General features: G+C 39.5%; 1 protein-coding gene across 4 annotated transcripts in view; it reads right to left on the bottom strand.

Annotated features, from left to right (window-relative positions):
• Positions 1 to 25006, bottom strand: part of KITLG (KIT ligand) — a 121412-nt gene that overhangs the window by 83179 nt on the left and 13227 nt on the right. For all 4 annotated transcript variants that reach the window (XM_034987872.1, XM_034987871.1, XM_034987870.1 and 1 more), the window contains exon 2: positions 4735 to 4848. In XM_034987872.1, the coding sequence (XP_034843763.1) occupies positions 4735 to 4848 (114 nt within the window). The remainder of the gene's footprint in view (positions 1 to 4734; positions 4849 to 25006) is intronic.

Below are 25006 nucleotides of genomic sequence, written 5' to 3'. Positions count from 1 at the left end.
CCAGAAGGATTTCAAATGAAAACCATGGGGACTATAGGGGCAGCACAAAGTGTCCAAGATTAAAAAAAACTGTCATTTTTTTTTAAGGTCATAAATCATGTGCTTCTGTGACATGAGAACCATCCCAAGGAAACAGACTTCAGATCAGTGGGCACAGTACCAGTTGCACCTCATGCAGAGGAGGAACCAGTAGAGACTGCAAAGAAATGATTTCAGTCAAAGAGATTACTGGGATCACAAGGTAAGAAAAGTGGTACTGTCAACTTACTTTTTTTCTCTCCAATCGAATGTACCAAGGTTGTGCCAGTAAAGCAAATCCCTCTTGTTCTATGTAACCTCCTTGAGGCAGGGCATTACTGAATTATTCTAACAGGTGCAACCTGACCCAGTATCATTATGGAATTGCCCCACTGTACTTCAGAGAGAGGCCGTGATTCTCTGTATCTATATAACTCTGAAGTCCCTCACGTTGCTATCTGAATTAGTCAAATTAATGAGTTTTAGGCTAAGGATAAGAACACATAAGAATCACTGCTACCGAGGGGGGGAAATCTCTGCTTATATTTAAATATCCCAACTCACTCATGTACAGCAGCTTAGTATAACGCTGGTTTTCAGAAATAACACAGGAGAAAGCTTTTTGCTTTTTTATTTTTCCTTATAAGTCATCCCCTGTTAATACTAACAATTAAACCCACCAGGACAACTGTCTTTAGTTTTCAAAGGTATTTGTTTTTTGATAATAACTCAGAGATTTAAAAAAAAAAATAAGTTCTTTTTTGTTGTTGTTGTTCTTTTTTTTTTTTTTTTCCCCCAAAATGAAAAAACCCCAACATTAGAAGTATGATCGCCTAAGCAGTTCTGGCACTTCCATGCAAATCCCTATCACCTACGATGCTAGTTGGAAACACCCCATCCTCACAAGCTGAGACTCTATTTCCGCAGTGGGAGCCCTGGCAGTGGTACTTTTCATAAGTATCCTAAAACGTGGTAATTGAATGATTCTCAAATGATATCCTACAAATGCTGGTTTATAGCAGTGATTTCCAACATTTTTTCAGCTCGATTCTTTTTTCCACATCAAGTCTTATTTGGACAGCCAGATACACAAATGAAGGCAGAGTGGCTGTGTGGACGCTAGGAGCCAGTTTGAAAACTACTGTTGTAGATGGCACAGTGCTGGTAACGGGACCCAGAGCTGGGCTTCACCATTCCTGCGTCTCAGTTTCCTTATTTATTTATTTATTTATTTATTTTTTTAAAGATTTTTGTCAGAGAGAGAGAGTGCAAGAGCAAGTGAGCACAAACAGGGGGAGCAGCAGGCAGAGGGAAAAGCAAGCTCCCCACTGAGCAAGGAGCCTGACATGGGGCTCGATCCCAGGACCCTGGGATCATGACCTGAGCCGAAGGCAGAGGTTTAACTGACTGAGCCACCCAGGCGTCCCTCAGTTTCTAAATTCCCTTTCAGCTCCAGTATCCTCTGATCCCACAATCACTACTACCACTTCTAATAGCTAATATTCAGCAGGCACTTGTTGTGTTCCTAACACTGTTCTACTGATTCAATCCTTATAATCACTCTATGAAGTACTATTAATCTTAATACTGATAAAGAAACTGAGGCCCAAAGAAGTTATAGGACAATAACTGTGATAAAAACAAATTTACATATACATTCTCTTATTTAATCTATAAGATAAAATTGAGAAGTAGAAACAGATTTAGAAAGGTAGTTATTTAAGGTCAAAAAGCTGGGATTTAAATGCAGGTCTACCAAATTCCAAAATCCATTCCTTAACCAATATATTAGCACAGGTTGGTCCTACATGAAATCTTTTAAATGGCATCCATGTATGTGGTTACTGTGGTATTAATGATATGCATTCATATTTTTATGGAGATAATTTATCTCCCAAACTAGATCATGAACATTTTGAGGTCAGGGATTATTCTTCTATCTCCTACTCTATGAAATATGGGTTGTGAATTATGTAGGTCTTTAGTCAGTTAGAAGTAATCTGAGTCCTATCTTTTTTTTGGGGGGGGGAGAGAGAAAGAGAAGGGGGGAGGCATAGAGAGACGGAGAGAGACTCTTAAGCAGGATCCACACCCAGTGTAGAGCCCAACATGGGACTCGATCTCACAACTCTGAGATCAAGACCTGAGCCGAAAACAAGAGTCGGACACCTAACCGACTGAGCCTCTCCGTCACCCCTGAGTCCAATTTTTACTAACTTGATTTTTTTTTCAATAATCCAAATTAAACACACTAATTTCACTAGATCAACTCTTGAAATTAAAAAATTTCCCTGAGTCATTTGCTGGAAGGGAGAAAAAAACCCTCTTTTTTCAGTCTAATGATTTTACATTTGCTTTCTTGGGGTGAGGATTTATCTTTTAGTGTCAATATTAATAAATATCTCTTTTCCAGGCTCTTCTTTCTCAGTGATGCTTCTTGCCATTTTTCATTGTATCAGCAGATAGGTACCAGACTGAAAATAAACAGATGGTCAAAGACAAGGATGAAAAATCTTGGAAGGTGCTTGTAATACCTACTTACACCACTTGAAAAAACAGGTTCGATATTTCACAGGAAGTAATGCTCATTAAGTAGTTTTCCTTAAACACTCAGCAAGTAATAATGCATATAAGTAATTTTTCTTAAATACCATGTTAATTTTGGATATGTTTGGCCTGTGGCCAAATATACCATCATCTTCCAACTATGATTCACTGCCAATATATTTGATATTTGCTCCTTAGGACCACTGCAGATCTCCACTGATCATCCTCAGCTCCACAGTCAAGCCCCATGAGAGCTGTAATTTCCCAGTTGTGAACTACTTTAAGCATCATATTTTTGAGACTCATGTTAATCTGACATCCATATAAATTTATGTAACATAGATAAAACTAGTCATAATAAGAATTGGGACTAAATTAGGATCAAGACACTTTGGTCTCCAAATTTTGACTGAACAGACCATCTAGAGCAGTAGTTCTTAAATCTCCTTTCAGAAATTTCTTTAAAATGAGATGTCCGGAGCCCTTCTTCAGACCTATCATTGTATCCTTTTCTTAGAGTGCAGTCCAGACACCTGTAATTTTAATAAGCACCACAGGAGATCATGATGTTTACCACAGTGAAGCACATTAGGTCTTCATTCACTGAATGAGCTTTTTTTTACCAATGAGTGCCTTTTACCAATATAAAATTTATAATATAGCATATATTTTCTTTTTAGTATAGTTTCTTGGGTCACAGATTAATAAGCAACTTGAGGAAGAGGTCTATGCTTTATGGTCTTTGAAAAAAACAAAACAAAACAGGGGTGACTGGGTGGCTCAGTTGATTGAGCATCTGACTCTTGGTTTCAGCTCAGGTCATGATCTCAGGTTTTGAGCCCCGCATCGGGCTCTGTGCTTAATGCGGAGTCTGCTTGAGATTCTCTGCCCCTCCCTCTGTCCCTCCCTGTGCTTGTGTTTGCTTCTTAAATAAATAAATAAAATCTTTGAAAAAAAACAAAAACTTTCCTTACCTCATCCTTAATACCTAGATGGGCACATAGCAGGCAAATGCCACATTGCTTTGATCACCAGCCCCTCAAATAAAACATGTTGATGTATCTTCAGCTACTGATCAGAGAATACTTTTTAAACCTGGACCCTGTAGACATCCTTCTATGGAATCCACATAAACTGTGTGTGTGTGTGTGTGTTACTAACTGCATTGAGGCTAAGCCAGAAAGACTCTGACCATAGAATTAAACTTCTGTTTTGAAATTTGGCTATAAACCCCAAATAAAACATAAACCAGAAAATATATATCAAGAGTAGGGAAAACAAGTATCTCAACAAATATAATTTTCTTTCTTTTCTCCATTTCATGACCCTTATTTCTTCCCTATGCTCGGATCATCTGTTCTCTAGACAATTTTCAAATTACAGAATTCCACTTGGCAATTTTGAACCAGGCACTTACAAAAAATGCTTCTCAAAGTTTGCTCATCCTGAAGTCACACACTGTAGCTCAAATGGGCATGTAAAATCTCCCCTAGATCAGGAGAGCTGGGTAGAATGCATTCCAGATGCTGTATTATCTCTCTCTCCTTGGTATGCATTTTAAGAGAATCATGGCATGAAGCTAGCCATGACCAAGGGGCACTGGTGTAAAATGGCTTTTGCTGAGGGATGAGTTCCAATGTGACAAATGTGGGAGATGAGTCTGTTCAACATTTGGGTAACAAATCACTTCTCCAGCTATGTTCCCAGAGGGAGCACATACCCACCCACATGTGACGGGGTCTTCATGCTGTTGGAAACGGGAGAATGGCTATCTCAGGTTTTTTTGTTAGGCTTGTTAGAGAAGAGAAGGAAGGCATGGAGGGGAAAAAAAACACACTGAGAAACCCACTACAGAGATAATGGGGAACAAGCTAGTGCTACCACATCAGCACACAGAGAACTCTCCAGTGTCCTTCGCTGCCTGTGACCGAGAAAAAAAAAATGAGCAAAGAAACAAAGTCACTGCAGTGATATTACCGATTTTACCAACAGATTCTCCTTCATCGTAATATCTCCCTACTTGCTCTCTATACACCCTTTAGAATAACTCATTGATTTCTTTCTTTGTCTTGGAAAAATACTAACTTGGGACAAGAAAAAAATGAAATCTTCTCAAAAAAACACAAGGAAAAAAAAACCCCACAGCTATTGAAAGCATTCCTTACTTACCAATTTTGTAACGTCTTTCACATCATCAGTTACACGGTTCCTGCAGATCCCTTTAGTTTTGACCAGAGGATTAAATAGGAGTAGTTGAAGATAAATGCAAGTGATAATCCAAGTCTAAATGAAAACAGAAAAATTGCTGGTGATGACCAGTTAACATCTGCAATCACTCAAGCTCTTACATCTTATATCATAATGTGGAAAAGACAATCTACATTAAAAAAAAAAATGCTACTGGCTTAAATACAATTCAGTGTTGAGTAATTGAAGTATGCTCACCAAATTTTTAAAAAATTGTCCTTAAAATGTGGTTTGGGGTTTTCATTTCTATGCCATTACTGTTAACTTTTGTCAAAAGCATTCTAGAGCCAATTTCTTAATGGGAATTAGGAATGAACGTGCAGCAACACATAAAGGATCTACCACTTGAGGTGTTTTCTAAAAATTAGGAATGCATAAAATTCATACCTCAAGGCACCAAAAGAAACTTTCTCTACTTTAAGTGTAGACTGTTTGGCAAGTAGCAGCAAACCTGAGCAGTGCTTTAAATCCAATAGTGTAGGACAGTACACCAAAGTGAGGGAGAGAGATGTATTTTTAGGTCTAGCAGAGAATTTAACCTTTTATGAGACATCAAATGAACCAGTTTTTAATCACAGCTTTTTTTTTAAAGATTTTATTTATTTATTTGAGATAGAATGAGAGAGGGAGAGAGAGCACATGAGAGGGGGGAGGGTCAGAGGGAGAAGCAGACTCCCCGCCGAGCAGGGAGCCCGATGCAGGACTCGATCCCGGGACTCCAGGATCATGACCTGAGCCGAAGGCAGTCGCTTAACCGACTGAGCCACCCAGGCGCCCCTATTCACAGCTTTTTAACCATTTGCTATGGAAGAACATTTCCTTAGTGAATAGGAAGAAATTCTTGAACCCTAGCGTGAGGCCTACACACATGTTCTTACACATACCTCTCCTTGAAAATAACACAACCATGTCTTACAGTTACTTTTATGCAGGACTTGTTTTTTCTTATTATATTTGAGGTTTTTAAGAAGTTGGGCATCCAATTCTCTTTTTTTTAGTAACTTGAGAGCCCATAACACAGCACCTTGCATATTAAAAGTTCTTAATAAATATTCGCTGGATGAATCAGTGATGAAGGTAAAAATGGTCTAATGCTTCGAATTCAAATCCATTTTATTGAGCAGATACTATGAGATAGGGACTGTGACAGTCACTAGAGAAACAAAGGTGATGAAGGTGCCCTTGCAACTCAGAGGCAGGTACATAAATAAAATGCACACTCTGCGATAAATGCTTTGGGAACACAAAGGAGGAAGCAATTAATCAATTAACCTTAAGGAGGAGAACCCTTGGCAGGAAGACCATGCCAAGAAAAGCCAGAGAGAAAATGTGACTCTGGCTGGCTTTTGAAGGATAAGGAGGAGTTTGTAAGAGTTGACAAGGAAGGGATGAAAATTCCAGGAAAGACAAACAGCATGAGCAGAGGCATGGAGATGTGAAGATATTTTAAAATGTCAGAGCTCTTTTATCAGTTAATATTCATTTATGGCATCTTAAAATTACACAAAGTCCATCTGCGCATGGCTAGAAATCTTCCCTATTTATGTAGCTGCCATGTATTTAAAAAAAAAAAACCGGGGCACCTGGGTGGCTCAGTCGTTGAGTGTCTGCCTTCGGCTCAGGTCATGATCCCAGGGACCTGGGATCGAGCCTGGCATCGGGCTCCCTGCTCGGCGGGAGGCCTGCTTCTCCCTCTCCCACTCCCTCTCCTTGTGTTCCCTCTCTCGCTGTGTCTCTCTCTGTCAAACAAATAAAATCTTTAAAAAAACAAAACAACAACAACAACAACAAAATGGATTATTTTCCACTAATACCTACATGCTAACTAGATATTATACTGGACCAAATGAAGATTATCATTTACTGAAATTTCTGAGACTACAATGCTACCTACATAGATAATAGTGGCTTGTAAACAAAATTCAAACTTTTTTTATTGTTTTACCAATGTGATCTTCTATTTTAGCAGTAATCCCGGTTTAAGTTTGGTTAAAGCTCCTTTCAGCACTGTGGGGTCACACTCTTCATAGCACTGTCTCCCTTGGACTTAAATGAAGACTAAATTGTGCAAATGATTTCTTGGAAGCAACCAGGATGTTCTTTGGTAGGTGGTAAATAAACTGTGGTATATTGGACAATGGAATATTATTCAGTAGTAAAAAGAAACCATCTATCAAGCCATGAAAAGACATGGAGGAAACTTCAATGTATATTATTAAATGAAAGAAGCCAATCCAAAAAGGCTACATACTCTACAATTCAACTATTACGACACACTGGAAAAGGTAGCAAAAAGATTAGTGGTTGCCAGAGGTTGTAGGGGGAGGCATGAAAAGGTGGAATACAGGATTTTTAGGGCACTGAAAATACTCTGTATAATGGTAGGTATGTCATTGTACATTTGTCCAAACTCATAGAAGGTACAACACCAAGAGTAAACCCAGTGTAAACTATGGTCTTTGGATGATTAAGATATATCTATGTAGATTTATCAATTGTAACAAATATACCACTCTGTACACGTGTAGGGTCAGGAAGCATAGGGGAAATCTCTATACTTTCCTCTCAATTTTGCTCTGAACCTAAAACTGTTTAAAAAAAAAGGCTTTAAAAAAAAGTCACGTTGGGGGCACCTGGATGTCTCAGTCCATTAAGCATCTGCCTTCGGCTCAGGTCATGATCCTAGGGTCTTAGAATCGAGCCCCACGTTGGGCTCCCTGATCAGCAGGAGCCTCTCCTCCCTCTCCTCCCACTCATGCTCTCTGTCGCTATCTCGGTCTCTTTCTTTCTCTCAAATAAATAAATATTTTTTTAAAAAATCACTTTGATTGCTGTGGTGAGAACCAACTTTAGGGTAGCAATAGGTAGAAACAGACCAGTTAGGGGCTCTTGTTACAATCCAAGCAAGAAAGGGTTGTAGCAATGCACTGACCAGAAGTGGTTAGATTCTGTATCTCCTGTAGGCTCAGCCAATAAGATTTCTTGATAGTTGGAATGTGATTTCAAAGAGTCAAAGAGGACTCCAAGGATTTTGGCTTGAGCAAATGGAAGGATGGTGTTGCCATCAACTGATATAGGGAAGGCTCAGGGTAGAGAAGACCTGGAGGGGAGATCAGGAGCTGAATTTTGAGTGTGCTAAATTTGAAATGTCTTTGAGATACCTTAGGGAGGATATTAGAGGTCATGATATTTGAATCTGGATTTAGAAGGGAAGTTTGGGCTAGATATATAAATGATAGCCTTTGATGTATAAATGGAATTTATTCATCATTCAAAAGAGTGGATGAACCCATCCAGGGAGTGAGGACAGACAGAAACAAGAACAAAGAATTGAGTCCTATGGTGCTCTAACTGGAAGAGGTCTGAGAGAAGATTTAGAACTCACAAAAGAGCTGGGGAGCTTGAGGGAGAAGCCAAAGGAGTAGGAGGAAGCCAAGTTTAAAAAAAGAAAAATTACCTGGAGGAGGAGGTCAAACTATGTCAAATACTCGTAATAGGTCAAGTAAGAGGAGAACCGAGAACTGACCCCTGGACTTGGCAGGATACAGCTCACTGATGACATTAATAAGAACATTTTTACTGAAGCAGTTATGGAAAAAGCCAGTCTGGAATGAGTTTAAGAGAACATAAGAGAGTAATTAGAAACTGTGAATGTAGACAGCTCTTTTAAAGAGTTGTCCTTCAAAGGAGAGCAAACAGACAAATGAATAAATAAATAAAAACAAAGTGGGGTAGCAATTGGCAAGGACTTGGGGCGAGGGGCGAGTTCTCTCTGTAAGCCGGTAGAAACATCAGGTTGTCCATATGCCTGTGTGGATGACGCAGCAGGTGGGTGTAGCTGGCGATGTGGATTAGAAGAGAGGCAACTTCTTGAACAACGTTCTTGAAAAGGCAAGAAGGGGTAAGATCCAGCTGTCAATCACAGGGCCTGGCTTTAAATAAGAGCATGTACAGTTCATCAGTGCTATCAGACAGGATGTTGAAAAATGTGAGTGCAGATGCTGGTGTTGTTTCACCAATACAGTGAATAATGGCTACCATTTACTGAACATTTATTATGTACCAAACATTTTGAATATCTTATCACAAACTTTAAGTTTCATATATCCTAATTTTATTTTTTTATTAAAAAAATTTTTTTAAGATTTTATTTATTTATTTGAGAGAGTGAGAGAGAGAGAGAGATCATGAGCAGGTGGAAGGGTAGAGGGAGAAGCAGACTCCCCTCTGAGCAGGGAGCCCAATGTGGGGCTCGATCCCAGGACCCCAGGATCATGACCTGAGCTGAAGGCAGACGCTTAACCCACTGAGCCACCTAGGTGGCCTTTTCTAAAAAAAAAAAATTTTTTTAAGATTTTATTCAAATATTGTCACTTTAAAGATGAAGAAATTGAGCTACAGAGGATTTGGACTTCTAAGTGATAAAAAACAGATCTGTCCAATTCTAAATCCTGTCCTCCATCCCATACTGTCACAGCATTCCCACAAAGCAGTCAGATCACTGGTCAGGGCTCCAAATAGCACAGCCCCAAAACTTCAGTGATTTTTCAGATATTAAGCATGTGGACACAAGTATGTGCCATAATCCATGCCACAGAAGAAGAGTCTACATTTTTCAGGATACCATAATTTTTCATATATGTTCTATCACAGTTTTAACAAATATTCTAATACAGACATCTATAATAATTGCAAAATAATCTCACCAGGGTAGCCTCCATATCCTTTTTTTTGCATCAGTTATATACAAACACCGGTAAAGATAGGATTTTGCTCATTTTATAGGAATCTATTTGGCTAGGGCTAAAATTAAATCTGCTAATACAGTCACACATCTCTGACAAACTATTTCTTGAAGCATTTCATCCAAAGCTGTTACATAAACTTGTAATTTATTTTTGTATATACTTAGCTAGTAGTATGGGATATTCGCCTTTTGTAACAACAATTCACTCTGGCATAACTAAACATTAGAACAGAGGAGGAGTCATGGGAGTAATGTCCCTCATCAGTATCCACGTGAGAGGAGAGGGCTGAAATGCAGAGCTTACTTCTTTATATAGAAAAGCAATTTTTCAGTATTAGTCTATATAGATTATAGACATTTTTCTAATATGTAGTACACACATTTCCTTTATTTCTTAAACAGTGGGTAGAAGTATTAAACCTTACTTTTTTTGATGATTCAGGTTCATGAAATAAAAGACTACGTGAAATAAGCCAGACAGAGACAGATATTGTATGATCTCACTTACATGTAGAATCTAAAAAAAAAAATAAAAAAAAAAGAAAGGGAAAGGAGAAAGAAAATTAAAGAAGAGAAGAGAAAAGAAAAGAAAAAGTCAAATTCATGGTAACAGGGTAGAATAGAGTGGGGGTTACGAGAGGCTGGGGAAGACCTAGATCAAAAGGTACAAACTTTCAGTTATAAGATGAATAAGTTCTGTGGACTTAATGTACAACACAGGGACTATAGTTAATAAGACTATATTATATACTTGAAGTTTGCTGAGAGTAGATCTCAAGTGTTCTCACCACACACAGAAGAAAAGGGTAACTATGAGGTGATAGTTGGATTGTGGTCAGTTTGTGATGTATACTTATATCAAACATCACACTGTATACCTTGAATATATACGATTTTTGTCATTCATACCTCAATAAAGGTGGGTAGGGGGAGAAAGCATTTCAAGTATGTAGTGGTGACCGCCTTTCTCTAAGTAGCTCCAAAGTACAGTATTTGTTTGAGAGAGTGTTTTTCAAATTTTATTTTTTGTTGGTGTCTCACTTTACCTGTTTCTCCCAGGCTGTCAGGTCAATATTTGCAACATATTTTACTGCTAGTATGCCTATTTCTAGCCTCCTGTAGTCTCAATAGCAACAAACAACACACGGCCCATGGAGGGTGGATTTGATAGGCAGAGTAATGGCATAAAGATGGCCAGGCCCTAATTCTTGGAACTTGTGAATTTTTTCCTTGTATGGCAGAATGGACTCTACAGATGTGATTTAGCTCAGGACCTTGAGGTGGAGAGACTACCCTGGATTCCCTGGGTTCAAAAGAATCCTATGGCTCCTCACAAATAGAACCTTTTCTAGCTCTGGCTAGAGAAATGCAGTAAGGGAAGAAGGGGTAAGATGTGACATGATAAGGACTTTACTTGCCATTGCTGGGAAGGGGCCAGGAGTCCAGGAATGCCAGTGGCTTCCAGAAGCTGAAAAAGTCAAGGACCAAAGTCTACCTTAGAGCCTTCAGGAAGGAACATAGTCCCACGGACACCTTGATTTTAGCTCAGTAAGCCCACCAACTTTGGATTTCTGAATCCCCAAAACTGTAACCTAATAAATTTCTATTGTTTCATAAGTCACTAAGTTTGTGGTAATTTGTTACAGCAGCAATAGAAAACTAAGAGCTCAAGAAATTTTGAATGAATTAATGGATGAATGGCATAGCATTGTGATGTCCAAGCTTTCCTGGTAAGGAAAATAAACTGCCCCTGTCAGTATTCTGGGCCCCCAACCCCTGCTTTAAGCAAAGCAGCTTGGTTTTTTTCTGTTTTATTTGTTCATGCTTCTGGGTAAGATTTTATTTGAACAAAGGTTTCCATGGGCAAGAAAGAAAAAAAAAAACCACATGCTTTTGAAAACCGGCGGTAGCAGAGAGCAGAACGTGGATCCCGGAAACCTCTTGAGCCCTTTACCGTGTCACCTCAAAGAAGCCAATTAGTCTTTCGAAGCATCTGTTTATCAGTGTAGAAGATGAGAATAAGAATAATCTTTGCCTTACCTACTTCATGGAGTAATGGTGAGGATCAAATGAAAACTTTTCAAACTACAGGTGCTGTGCAATTATTTGTTGTGTGGTTTATGGGTTTTGGATTGTCAAGGAAACCAGGGAAACAAGGACTTTTCAAACTGAATAGGCAAGAGGACTTTATAGAGTCAATCTTCCATGAACAAAGAGTATGACCTTTAGTATACGGATATTTTGACACTGATTTTGGATTCAGAAGCTTTTTTCAATTTATTTCTTTGTTCTCAACTGTGTTTAGCGTAGTGTCAGTTAACAAATGACTTCCAGTTAAGTGAGGTATTTCTGTGTAGCACCAAAATACTTATCTTTGTTTTCTCTCTCTTCCTCTTTCTCTAATTTCTGGAAACTCCAACAAGGGTATACAGGTGCCTAAATGTGGGCGGGTGTGCTCATGCACACACCCTATCGGAGATAGAATGCTGAAGCAAAATGTCCCTGTGTTTGTGACTTCTGCTCTAAAATGTATCTTTTCAGTTTGGGCAATCATCTCACTTTTTTTTCCCCCCCTAACATTCTCTGCTTCTGCCTATGACATTTTTCTTTGGCTACTTTGTTTTAGCATAGTACAACTTTTCTCTCTAGGTCACGCTCATTGTGTGATAACCTCTCATTTCATGATAACCTTTCATTGCACAGACACGCTGAACTAATCTTATTGTCGGCAGTTCTAGATGTTTTTATTTAGAGGCATGCGTCAAAAGTGTCCCCCACATACTCCCCACATCACACACAATTCCAATAACCCCTTCACTGCTAAAAATTGCCTTTACATTATTTACATGATGAAAAAAAAAAGACTAAGAAATGTGGTTGTGTTGTTAGACTAAGCCACATGACAGAAACAGTTTTGGTAGAGGGAAGAAAAGTGACAAACATTCATCCTCCATTATGAATGACAGATACAGCAGATCTTTTTCTGGGAGGTTTTAACGGTGGCAGATAGTACTGAAAAGATACTTTGAAGAAGATGGGGGAAAGCTACAGGAAGATGAGGCTGGAGACCCTGAAAGGCAAAGGTCTTACCGGTGGCTCATGTTTGTTGAGAACCAGTGTCGGCAGACCCCGGTGGGAAATTCACCCAATCATCAATTCTTTCTGAACCTAAGAACCTTCCTTACAATAAAAAGCCACATGCCAGGAAAAGGAGCTTCAAAGTCCCTCTAAAGCAAACTATTTACTTGATCTGAACATGTGTGTGTTATCACAGAAGTTGCTTTGCACACTTCTTTCCTTTAGTACAAACGGACATGCAGGTAGCCCAAGTACATCAGGGTTACAAATGCTGTTTGAGAAATCAGAAAATTCCAAGCTTCTAAACTTGGAGGAAAACAACAACAATGACAAAAACCAAACTTTTCTCTCTGTGAACTTGAGAAGCGATTTTAAAAATATGCATTGCCAGGGCCCACATTACACACTTCCCAAAGTCGGAAAGGTAGTGGAGTGTCTGTGTAGCTTGTTTTCTTTATGCACAGACCTACAGAGTGGTATTAGGTCTGCCCCGAACAAAACAGCAGCTGCTGCCAAAAACAACATTCATCTTCGCTTTAATCTTGAATGCCAGCTAGCAAAGCAAGCAGTTAGTTCCCTTGTAGCCCAAATGTGCTCTGGAAGCGGGCCAACTGGCTTCGCTACCCAGAACCAGGAAAGCAAGTTACCAAGATATAGGTATAGTAATTAGTCTTGAGTTCAGGTCTTTTGAGGTCATATGAACAACATCCTTCAAAAATAACCTTAATGTAAACCAACAACAGATTCTGGTTCAGGGAAGAACCATTTAATTCTACGTGACTTCTTCCTTCAGATGTTTAATTTTTAAAAAATATACCGTTACACATTATAGAGAAAATACCTAATCATCCCCACACAGGCTCAAATTCTTCTCTTGTGGTTGTCCAATAAGCTCAAAGGGGCAAAGGAAACATGTAATAGTAAAGTTGAGAAAAAATAAATCTGCTACCAGGAGATTGTTAACAGGATAGCTAAGTGAAACTCAAACCAGCTTCTTCGAGTCCAAACTGGTGCACTAAAATCTTGTGAAGATACACGTCCACATCTCTCCATGTAGATCCTTTTGTGATGAAATGAAAATATCCTAAAATATGGATGATCACTAAAATCTGTGGTGAATATGCTCTACTAACGAAAACTGAACAACCTAGAAATAAATTGTTGAATATAAAAAGATAGGCAACAGCTTTAATGTAAACAGTAAATTCAAGAATTTCAATGGGAAAAAAATGAGAAAAATTACCCTTGATGGTCAGTCCTTACTCTAAATGTAAACGCTATTTAAAGGGAAAATGACTCACATACACTGACATCTAACTAAGGGCCACACATAGGAGGAGCAGTTTGCAGATATTATTACATGTAACCTTCCCACCAACCAGAGTTTGCAGGTGAGTAAGACATGCTTCAGTGGGTTTAAACCAAGACCTATACTATATATTAGGAAGAAAAATACCAGGCCAGTCAGATAGTAAAACTGACTTCATTTATATTTAATGAACTATTCAATTTTATTTAAAATACCTATGCAGTGGATGGCATATAGGTCCATTTGGCTGAATCAGTTTTTGATTGAAGTCACAGTGTCAAATTATTACTAGGCTGGGTAAACAAGTAGTACAGGTAAATCAAGCTATACTTCACTATAGCTTTTTAAAAATTTTCGTAGCTAGAGGGAGAGGAAAAACAAACAAAATAAAGTATAAGTTGCTCCTTCTGGTAAAAACAAAATTGAGTACTTTTCAGATTTCTAAGAAGAGCTACCTATACATTTAACAAACATTTATGGAACACCTGATAAGTATGTAAGTGTGTAAGATAAAGACAAAGGTATTGATTTTGGCCTCTGGAAGCTCAAACTACTAGGGAACACAGCAGGGAGACAGGCAGAGAGGGGAGGGTCCCAGGAGGGACAGCTAAACCTGACTTTGGGAAAGGGGAACTGAAGGAGGGGCTCAGAGAGAGCTCCTGGGAGAGGACCTATTCTTCAAACGTGAAGTTAACCCAATCAGAGAGAGCAGGGGTGAAGACCCCTGACAGAGGAAAGAGCAGGTGCCCACAGAAGTGAGAAAACAAGGCATTTTCATAGAACTTCACATTGATGATATGACTGGAAAATGAGTTTCAAGGAATAAACAATAAAATAGACATAGCTAGAGAGAAAGGCAGAGGTCCTCCCAATTCTGCTAATTGATTTGGATTTTATCTTAGAGACATGGGGTGCTCTGGAAGGACTTTCAGCAGAGGAGTATCAAGATCAGATTTATTTTTGAAAGGCTTATCAAGCATCAGCATGAAGGATAGACTGGGGGGCATGGGGGTCACTGAAGTCATCAACTGGGGCAGAGGCAGTGGGAGTGGAGGGAAATGGATAAGTTCAAGAGGATATGGAAGTAGACTGGGACATGGGTGACTGACAAAGTGTGTGGGGTAAAAAGGGGAGGAATCACAAATGACCTCAAGTTCCAGTTTAGGTGACTGGGTAAGAAGTAGTGCTTTCACTGAGCCAGGATATGTAAGAGAAGTGGCAGCTGGAGATTGGAAATTATCACCCAAAACCCTGCAGGACAGATACCACATCTAAGGAGGAAGAAGAACTATCTGCATAGATGCGACAATGAGAAGCCAAGCACAGGAGAGGCAAATCAGTTGACTGTGGGACCTGCAGCCACTGTAAAAAGAAAGCACAAAAGGGCAAGTATGAGCAACAAAACAAGCACTAAAAGATGTCAGCCTTGGGGTGCCTGGGTGGCTCAGTCGGTTAAGCGTCTGCCTTCAGCTCAGTTCATGATCCCAGGGTCCTGGGATCAAGTCCCACATTGGGCTCCTTGCTCAGTGGGGAGCCTGCTTTCTACCCACGCCTCCCCCCCCCCACCTGCCGCTCCCCCTGCACTCTCCCTGCTTGTGCTCTCTCTCTGACAAATAAATAAATAAAATCTTAAAAAAAATAAAAATAAAGATGTCAACCTGACGGTTGCCGAAAACACCTCATGGAGTTGACACTGAGGAGGATCATTTCTGTGGGACTGATAGAATTGGAATCCATCCACCGTGGGTTCACAGGGATAAATGAGTGTGGGGAATCTCAAGGATATACCAGGAAAGCTTGAAAAGGAAGGAGAGCAGGTAATTTGGAAAGGCTAGAGTATTAACTTTGGTCTTAGTAGAAAAGAAGGCAGCTCAAGAACAGTGGAGCTATCGTGATAAGCTCAGCCTTCCTCTTTCTTAAATGGTCTGTGCCTGGGAACAACTCACCTGTGGCTACTGAAAGCCAGGTGAGCTCAGAGGCTTCACCACTGTGTGAAAATCCATGCAACGAACTACACCTCAGGCTAGAATCTAGGGCCTAGGTGTTCAAGTTTTGTTATTCCTATTTTGTGAGACACTTACATGACAGAAGAAGTATTTACACTAGCAGCAGACCTTATTTCATTAGAAACAAGGGTAATATAGGTCATTAGCTCTTCAAAAATATAGCAGTTCTATAAAAACACAGGGAGAGACTTCCCCTGAACAGTATAATCCACTGTATTCTAGGGAGATACTGATGACTAATTCTAATCAATTTTATGAGGAGGCTATGTAACAAACCAAACTACTCTGGAAAATTGGCGGGTGCTAGTTTAATGTTGAACCTAGATTTACATATTTGTTGCCAATTCTCTTTGCGAGTAAATATATTTTCAAGGAAATAGGAGATAGGCCCCCCAAATTGGCCAAAGTATAGAAACATAGCAAAAAAAAAAAAAAAAAATCATGACAGTTCTGAAATGCACCTTCAGTACTCCACAGGCCCTTGTTCTTTTTGGATGGCGTTGTTCACTATTATGTCAATTAGTTGCTCTTAAAATTAAACCACAATATGCACTCTTGAGCGTTGTAGCTTTCCAAAAAAAAAAAAAAAAGGGTATAAAAACAAATTCTAATTTATACTCTTTCAACTACATGACTCACTTCTGAAAGTGTAATCTCAGGTAAATCAAAAAGCTCTGCAATTTTTCAAAATCTGCAATATCTTGTGCATTCCGAACAACTGAGAGATGGAAAAATGAATGTAGGTTCCAGTTGCTATCTGATCCCATGTACTGAATCTGGACTGAAGGACTGAAGTTCCTAGAACTTCTTGTGTTTTTTGTTCTCCTATGGTTGCAATTAAATGTACTCAGATGTCTTGTCAGATCAGCTACCAGGAGTCTGACAAATTTGGTTTCTCAGGGCCTTTTAAGTTTTAAGAAAACTTAATCTGAGGAAGCAAGCTCAGGAAATCGCCAGAGTTTTTTTCCCCACCTAGGCTTTTTTTTACTACATTAAAATAAACGAAATCTTCGTACTCTGCTTCCAAACAGCATCAGAACCAGTGGGGGTTAAAGGCATGAGCTAAAGCACACTCACAATCTTGATCATTTTCTACATCACATCAGATGGCAAGCCTGATTTGCAAAGGTCATGGCCTAAGCATTCCTGATTACTCAGTGTGTGCTGGACACACCAACTGCCTTTGGTTAAGTTGAATAAACTGTTGAAATGTTCCCCCCCTTTCACTCAAAGTGCTCTAACTGAAACAGGGAGTCAGCTGTCTTTCCTTTAGATGAAAGTGTGTAATCATCTGGGGGTGTTTACTGAGTTTGTAGATTCCTGAGCATCATACAAAATCTAAATTTCTGTACATCTCAGGAATGTACACTTTTAACAAGCCCTCCATGTGATTTTTAGGTATCCTCTAAAGTCTGAAACAAGCTATTTTAGGCTGTCCTAGCTCAGGGGTACTGTATCATTAGGGAAAACAGAAAGGTCTAAAGGTATACAAAGTTGCATTTGGTTCAAGGGCTACATATTAGAAGCTCCTGATTTAGATCAACTTGAAAGAAGAAAAGTGAAATGTAATGAACAGTGTAGGAGTAGTGAGTGTAGAGGATACTGTGGATTGGCTCTTTCAAATTCCACTCCAGCCCTCTCCTAGCATATTCTCCACTTCTTCTCCTTTGCAATTAGCTACAGTTGCAGAGGTGACTCGGCCAATCAGGTACAACCCTGCAAGACTGATATGGGAAGGATATTTCTGAGAAAACAGCTGGATGCTGGGCATGCATTTTGCTCACTCGGATAGTAGTGGGAGCAAAGAGTCCCTTCAGTCAGGAGCAGTAACAGCTTCCTGCACTAGCTGTAACAGTTTTAAAGGAAGCAGTGGACTTAACTAGGTTCTAGGTGACCAAAGGATTCTGGAAGCTCAGCCTCCTCTTCTGGCCCCTCTAGTGGTTTTATAAGCCATCAAATACATTTCATTATATCTCCCCTTCTGTTTAGCTAGAATGGATTATACCACATGTACCTAAACCCTAAGTAATACTAGGAGAAAAGAACCCAAGTTATTAAGCAATTATTTCTCATAAAGCTTAGTCTAAACTTTCCTTAGGAATTTTGCATTAGTGTTCCAAAATTCAAATTGTAAGATAAGCATCATTTTAAACTTAAAAAAAAAAAAAAGCAATTTTTTGATTGGCAATCCATGAGAATGTTAATGTAATTCTGCTACCTAAAGCACAACAAAGCATTTATCCTTGACATGCCCAGGACATGTTCCTTTGGTAACAAGACAATTCCAACTGAAAGTTCATTGTTGTTGGAGCTGATGTTTAGAGCAGAAGAACATCAGCAAAGACATGGATTCTGATCCTAATTCCATCACTGACATGCTGTAACCTCTGTGAGCCTCAGTCTTCTCTTAGGGATAGCATTTCTTTGGGTTTTTGAAACGATTAAATAAGACAGTGTTATGTAAAGCACCCACAAGATGCCTGGTACTGACAGATCATGACATGACTGCCATAGTTATTTAATCATTATTACTAATCTTTTAGATGCTGAAGTCAAAACTAAAAGTTGTATTAATAGTAAAGGTCACATTCCATGTATGTTCTGCTCCCTGTAGATTAAAGATCAGCACAGGAAGAGGATAAAGAGGTTGTGAAATTCCCCCAGGGCTTGGATTTGGATCAGCTCTCCCAAAGTACGCAGGCCCATCTTGACCTGGTATAAAAGTGAGGCTGAACTGTTTGGGTAATGGGTGAATGTTAACCTAAACAGCAGAGTTTCAAAAGTCAACTAGAGCTTCAATAATAAATTCAAGACAGTTTTAGAAAACATTCGTGTTTACTCATGCACAGAGAAGCCCAACTTTGAATCTCTACTCTGCTACTGACCGGCCTTGTGGCCTCTGAAAAGTCACTTCATCTTTCTCTGCTTTGGTTTCCTCCTGGCAAGATGGGCCTAATCGTAGAACCTACTTCCCAGGCTTGTTGAGGGCAAAAAGGAGTTCTAGTTGGAAAGCACTTGGTATAGTACCGGACAAATCGCACACCCCTATCCATTCTTCCATGGTTATTGTTGTTGCAATCTTTCCAACCACACTTAGCACAAGCATCCCCAAACTCGAAGCACGGTGGTTCAAGCCAAAACCCTGGGCCCCATCCTTGATTCTTCCTGTTCCCCTATTTCCACATCCAGGCTGTTACGTCCTAGTTCTACCAGCAAAATAAATCTTGCAACATTCACCTTTCTCCATCTCCTCCTGTACTGCTAGAGTACGAGCTCCACTCCTGCCCAGAAGGCTTTCAAGGGCCGCTAAATAGCCTCCTTTGCTTGCATGCTTGCTACTTAACAATAGCGTGGTTCTCTGGGAATATAAAACAGCACTTGCTGCCTGCTTAAAATCTCGGAATACCCTTCTATTCCATTTACAGCAACATGCAGGCTGCTGATCAAGGCCTATCAGGCCCTATTTAACATAAACTTGCCTACCTCCGTGCTCATATCTTAGCACACAACCCTTTCTCTCCCCACCAGACCCAACAGCCACACCGGCCTCCTTTCTGTCCCTGAAACACCTGAAATATATTCCTGCCATAGGCCCTTTGCACTTGCTGCTGTGAGCTTTCTCCTCTTGGGCTCTGCAAAGGCAAGTCCTTCTCACCATTCAGGATTCAGTGTGAACACCACCTGCTCAGAGAAACCTTCCCAGGTGACCTATCTTAAGTAGCCCCAAACGTTCTCATATCACAGTTTTATTTCCACTGAAGCACTTTTCATCGGAAATTATCTTCATTATCCAATTAGTAGACTTTTTGATCACCTGTCCCTACTGAAAAGAATGTCAATGGTGTGAGGATGAGAATTGTATTATTCTTGTTCTTCACTTTTATCTCCAGTACCTTGAGCTGCCCCTCACTCATAGTGTATGCTCCTTCACATTTGTGGATTGCATGCAGTGCAAATTGCCACTGAAGTACCCACAAAGTTCAAATCCTCTCTTCTATAGAACAGACCATGATGGTTACAGTACAAGCTTGGGTTTAGGAACTGGGGCACAGATGAGGTCTGGATAATGTAGGATTCAATTCTCAGCAGATGGTGTCCACATTCACACAAGAGAATTGCAACATCACCCACCAGTTTTGCTTATAATTTGTCTCCTGCACTTGAGTTGGAGCACGATAAGGCCAGTACTTTTCAGTGCCTCACTGTTTTGTCCAGAGTGGGTAGAGCAGTGCTGAGTACAGAGAAGGCTCTCATAAATATTTTTTAGATGAATGAATACAGGATAAACAGAAGAGTTTTACTCATCAGTTGGCCATAAACCACTGTTGTACTTTTCCCTCTAGGGTCCAATAACTGCTAAATCCTAATGACAAGTTTGAGGAATGTTGCAACATTCTCTTAATTATTCAAAATGGGACATTAGCTAAAGGCTTTTTGGTTTGAACTTCAAGTCATTTTCTCTCTGCCTTTAAATACTTCTCTAGCTCCATGAAAATGGTAAATTAGGATATAAAACCAAAGGTAGACTGTAAGTTCCATGAAGCACAGCAACAAGATAATTTTTGCTATTAATATTTCTAGCCTCTAGCACAGTGCCTTGCAGTAAAAATACTAAATAAATCTTTAAAAAAAATTGAGAGAGAGAGAAAGAGAGAGCTCACACACAAAGCGGGAGAGAGGCAAAGGGAGTGAATCTCCAGCAGACTCCCTGCTGAGCATAGAGCCCAATGTGGGCTAAATAAACAATTTTTAATGAACAACTAGTAGAAAAATGCCTTTCCCAGCAGATGTGGCCAAAGTAGGATAATAGACCAAAGTGCTGACCTGCCTGTAAAGTCCCCAGAATCCCCCCTCTAAAGGAACTAGGTAAGTTCAATTTTGGAGTTACTTTCCCTTATTGACCCAACAGGTATTAAAACAAAACCACAACAAAAAACTCCCCACAGATCTGGAATGTAGGTACTTTGCTGTAGTAAGTTCAATGGAAGTCTCTGAGAATTCTACAACTCTGTACTTCAATTAGAATTCAGAATATGGTAACTATAAATTTCTCCCTGTCTCCCCAATGAGTTGCAATCGATCAAAATTTCTAAAGCAGCCAATTAAAAAAATATATATATTCATGGGGATTCTGCACTGGGAACACACGCGGAGAAAAGGACTTCACTTGGGAGAAGACATGTTCAGAAGTGATGACATTAGGTTCAGCTTTTAAATGCTAATCTTATGGCTTCCCAAAGCAATGGTTGACTTATACCTACTAAAGCAGGCCAAAAAAAGTTCATAGAACTGAATGTGGGTTTTTTTTGTCATCCAGATCCATTCCTAGTTTGACTTAAGAGTAAAAACGGTACCTTTCTTCAGAGTAACTGAGGCATACTATTACTGCTCCTCTCTCACATGACCTGGATGTAAGAAACAGAAAGTTGCATGCCAGAGGACTCATCAGCTGACTCAAATGACACTCTCTGCCCGCCCCCCCCCCCCAAAAGGCTTTAGGTGTACCTATTAGTGTGAAAATGCAATAATAAGTGGCAGGCTCTTTTACTGCGATTTTTCACCATGATGTTCATGAAATTATACTTAGCATTTTCCATAATACCACTATGTAGAAGGAGACTCCAAATCCAGTAGAGAAAGGAAGATGTACAACAGAAATTAAAATGAAGATCTTTTCCAATGTAACAGGATGTAAGTATTGGCATCACAGATTTTTAAAATTTTTAAAAGGATTCTGAGTTCATCTTCAAAAGAAATGTAAACTGTAAACTATTTTCTGTTCTAAAATTCTCCCTCAAGTTGGATTTGGAAGCTTACTTGATAATATTCCCTATTAAAAAAAAAAAGAATATGAAAAAATATTCTTTAAACCCTCAAGTTCTTACTCTAAATAATGCCGGGAGGAAAAAAAAAAAGGAACTTTCTTCTTGGGTCAGGAAAGAGGGTGAGTGGGTAGCCAATTGCAAGATAATCCTTTGGGCTTCTTTTCAAAGCAGCTGCTTTGCTGGGGAATCAAAGGAGGATGGGGGAATAAATGTAAACAGGGGGACTGCTTGGGTAGCACAGAGACTCTCTCACCATAGGGGGGAAAATGGGGATCTACTTCCTCAGGAAGTGAAGAGACGCCTGTGTGAGCAGTGCATCCAGCTAAGTGAAATTTAAAAGATATGCTTCGGCTGCTGTAGGATTTAAGTGCCAAATCTGCACAAATAATTTTGCACATCTACTTCATTGTTTAATTTTTGTGTGTTAGCTCTCATTTAGGGTACTTTTTGGAGCTTTCACTTGCAAATTAGGGCAGGAGGTAGACTTTGCTCTTTGTGATACAGTAATTACTTAAAATCTGAGAAGTTTTATAGGGTCCAGAAATGTTAACTTTTTCGTTCTACGCCCCAAACTGAGCCAACCTGATTAAAAAAAAAAAAAAAGAAAAGACAAGAAAAAGAAATAGACCACGCTACAAGTTTACCCACTTTCAAACTTCAGAACTTGGAAAACTTGGCATCAAAAGAGTTTTAGGAAGTTTTTAAAGTACACTATATATTGCTATTCCAGCACTGTACAGCAGTTATATTACCTCTCTGGGTCACTAACATGGTGGATTCTCGTCACAGAAGAAACGTGAAAACATCACTTTTTATTACTCCTTCTCTGACCTTCCTCCACATGTAAATAGATCTTTGATCTTAAGTACTGAAACATCATTTTTTGCTAAATTCCTTAACCACCCCGTCTTAAATTCTTAACTACTCAAATTGAACCATCTAAAGCTTCTATTGTCATATTTGTCTTCCCTCACTTTCCTAGATAGAGATTATACACATCAGTGTCTGAATCTATAGGACACCCTGTCCTTGTCTACTGCACTGACTATTAACTAGCACAGACTATGAAAAGAAAATCTAAAAGGAAGCATCTTGAATGCGGGTAAGCTGTGGAAGAAGAATCTGTTTACTCTATTTGCAACAGTCTTACTATTATTATATATCAAGAAAAACACCCTATCTAGGCAATACAAGATGACAAAGACCGGTATGAAGCAAAGGCTTAGGAGCAAACACACCAGGTCTGAAGACTGACGAGATGTTAAGATGTGGAGTAAGTTGCTCAATCTCCCCAAGCTCATATTCTTCTTCTGCAAAGAGGAATATCCACACTATCACTCTCATAGATGGCGAGAATTGGGGGAAGATAAAGTGTGTATTTTCTTCATCAGCAACAGCATTAGGTCTAACATCTTTTCTGGCTTTTAGACCTTCTACACATCTTGAATTGGCAGACACTCACTGGCACTTGCCATTCAGCCTATTGTATTATTTCCTTAAAGATGGCCAGCAACTTGCCCACCCTCCTTTTTTTTTTTTAATCCATGGTCTCCATGCTCTTCTAACAAACCTAAGTGGCCCATTTCTCTCTCCAAACAGAATTAGGTTTGAACAATGTATGTTTGTGTGGGCCAGTGCTGAGGGTACGTTATATGTATTTCTTATTGACATCAATGCATAATAGTAATGTTCTAAAGTTCTTCCCACCTTCCAAATCACTCTCCTTATATCAACTGAGGTCAGACATCAACTGAGGTCAGCAGGCATAAAGATGATAAATACCCAGATCCACTCTTAGAATACTGATAGGTGTTCGGAATGCTACATCTAATCACACTTTGGTTCAGAAAATCTTTACCAAGATTTTGGTGCTGAGCCACTAACTGGAGATACCAATTATGAGGCAATTTAGCCAGGTAGACAGGTAAGTAAGAAGATAATTTCAGTACAGTGTTTTCACACTATATGATTTTATTTATTTTTTTAAAATATTTTTTATTTATTTGAGACAGAGAGAGAGAGAAAGAAAGTACAAGTGGGGGTGGGCAGAGGGAGAAACAGACTCCTCACCGAGCAGGCAGCCCAATGTGGGGCTCAATCCAGGACCCTGAGATCATGACCTGAGCCAAAGGCAGACACTTAACTGACTGAGCCACCCAGGTGTCCAGTATGATTTTTTTAGAAGATTTATTTATTTTAGAGAGAGAGAGAGAGAGAGAGAGAGAGTGCGCAAGCATGTGAGTTGGGGGGAGGGGCAAAGGGAGAGGGAGAGAAAGAATTTCAAGCAGACTCCCTGCTTCACATAGAGCAGGATGCAGCCTTCGATCTCATGACCCTGAGATGACAACCTGAGCCGAAACCAAGAGTCAGATGCTTAACCAACTGAGCCACATAAGCACCCCCATTTTTTTTTTTTAATGCTATGGAAGTACATGGTAAGATCACTAAACACAAGGGGAGTGGGAGTGAAGAATAAGGGCAAACAAACATCACAGAAGGCTTCTGAGAAGAGAGGTTGTCTCAGCTAGACAAATGGTATATGGATGAGGAAGGGCCCACAGCACCTTCAAGACCAAGTGCAGTGTGGTAGGTACATCACCGTACCATGTACGTTATTAGATGACACTGTAATAAAATGCACCACTCAGAGTGGTGGAAATAAGCAACAACCAAATCAGAGAACTCTGTATAGTGCATTGAGGGTTTGGACTTTATCCTGCTCATAATGAAAAGTCAGGGGAGGATTTTAACCAGAGTAGTTACATAGTGAGACTCCTCTAATCACTCTAGATTGTGTGCATTAGAACTTTTGAAATGACAGAAATCACCATTTGTTTTGTTAGATAATGAAATGGACACCCTTGGAGGGACTAAAACACCAACGCCACATAGTTAAAACCAAGACATGATCTTCAGTGTTAGCAAATTCTTGTTCTGATGTTCCTGCAGAACCCCTCAAATGCCAGGACACAGATTTTCAGAGAAAGATGCAAGTACAAGATCCCTTGTACTCCAGCTCTCCTCCTAAATCACTTAACAAAAATAATGTATGTCAGTGATTCCATCCTGTTCTCCTTTGAGTTTGAAAATAATGGACGTTGTATATATTAGCATTTAAAAGAAATTTTGCTCCTTGGTTTCACAGTCTTGGTTCAAGTTTCTGTGTTAGATCTACTCTGAACTGAACCCAAAATTACTTCACACATTTCTAGATTGGTTATTTAATCAC

This window comes from Mirounga leonina, unplaced genomic scaffold, assembly GCF_011800145.1.
Source record: "Mirounga leonina isolate KUSES-001 unplaced genomic scaffold, KU_Mleo_1.0 Mir_418, whole genome shotgun sequence".
NCBI lineage: Eukaryota > Metazoa > Chordata > Mammalia > Carnivora > Phocidae > Mirounga > Mirounga leonina.
The sequence above is the reverse complement of the archived record's forward strand: the minus strand, read 5'-3'. Positions and strand labels throughout refer to the sequence as shown.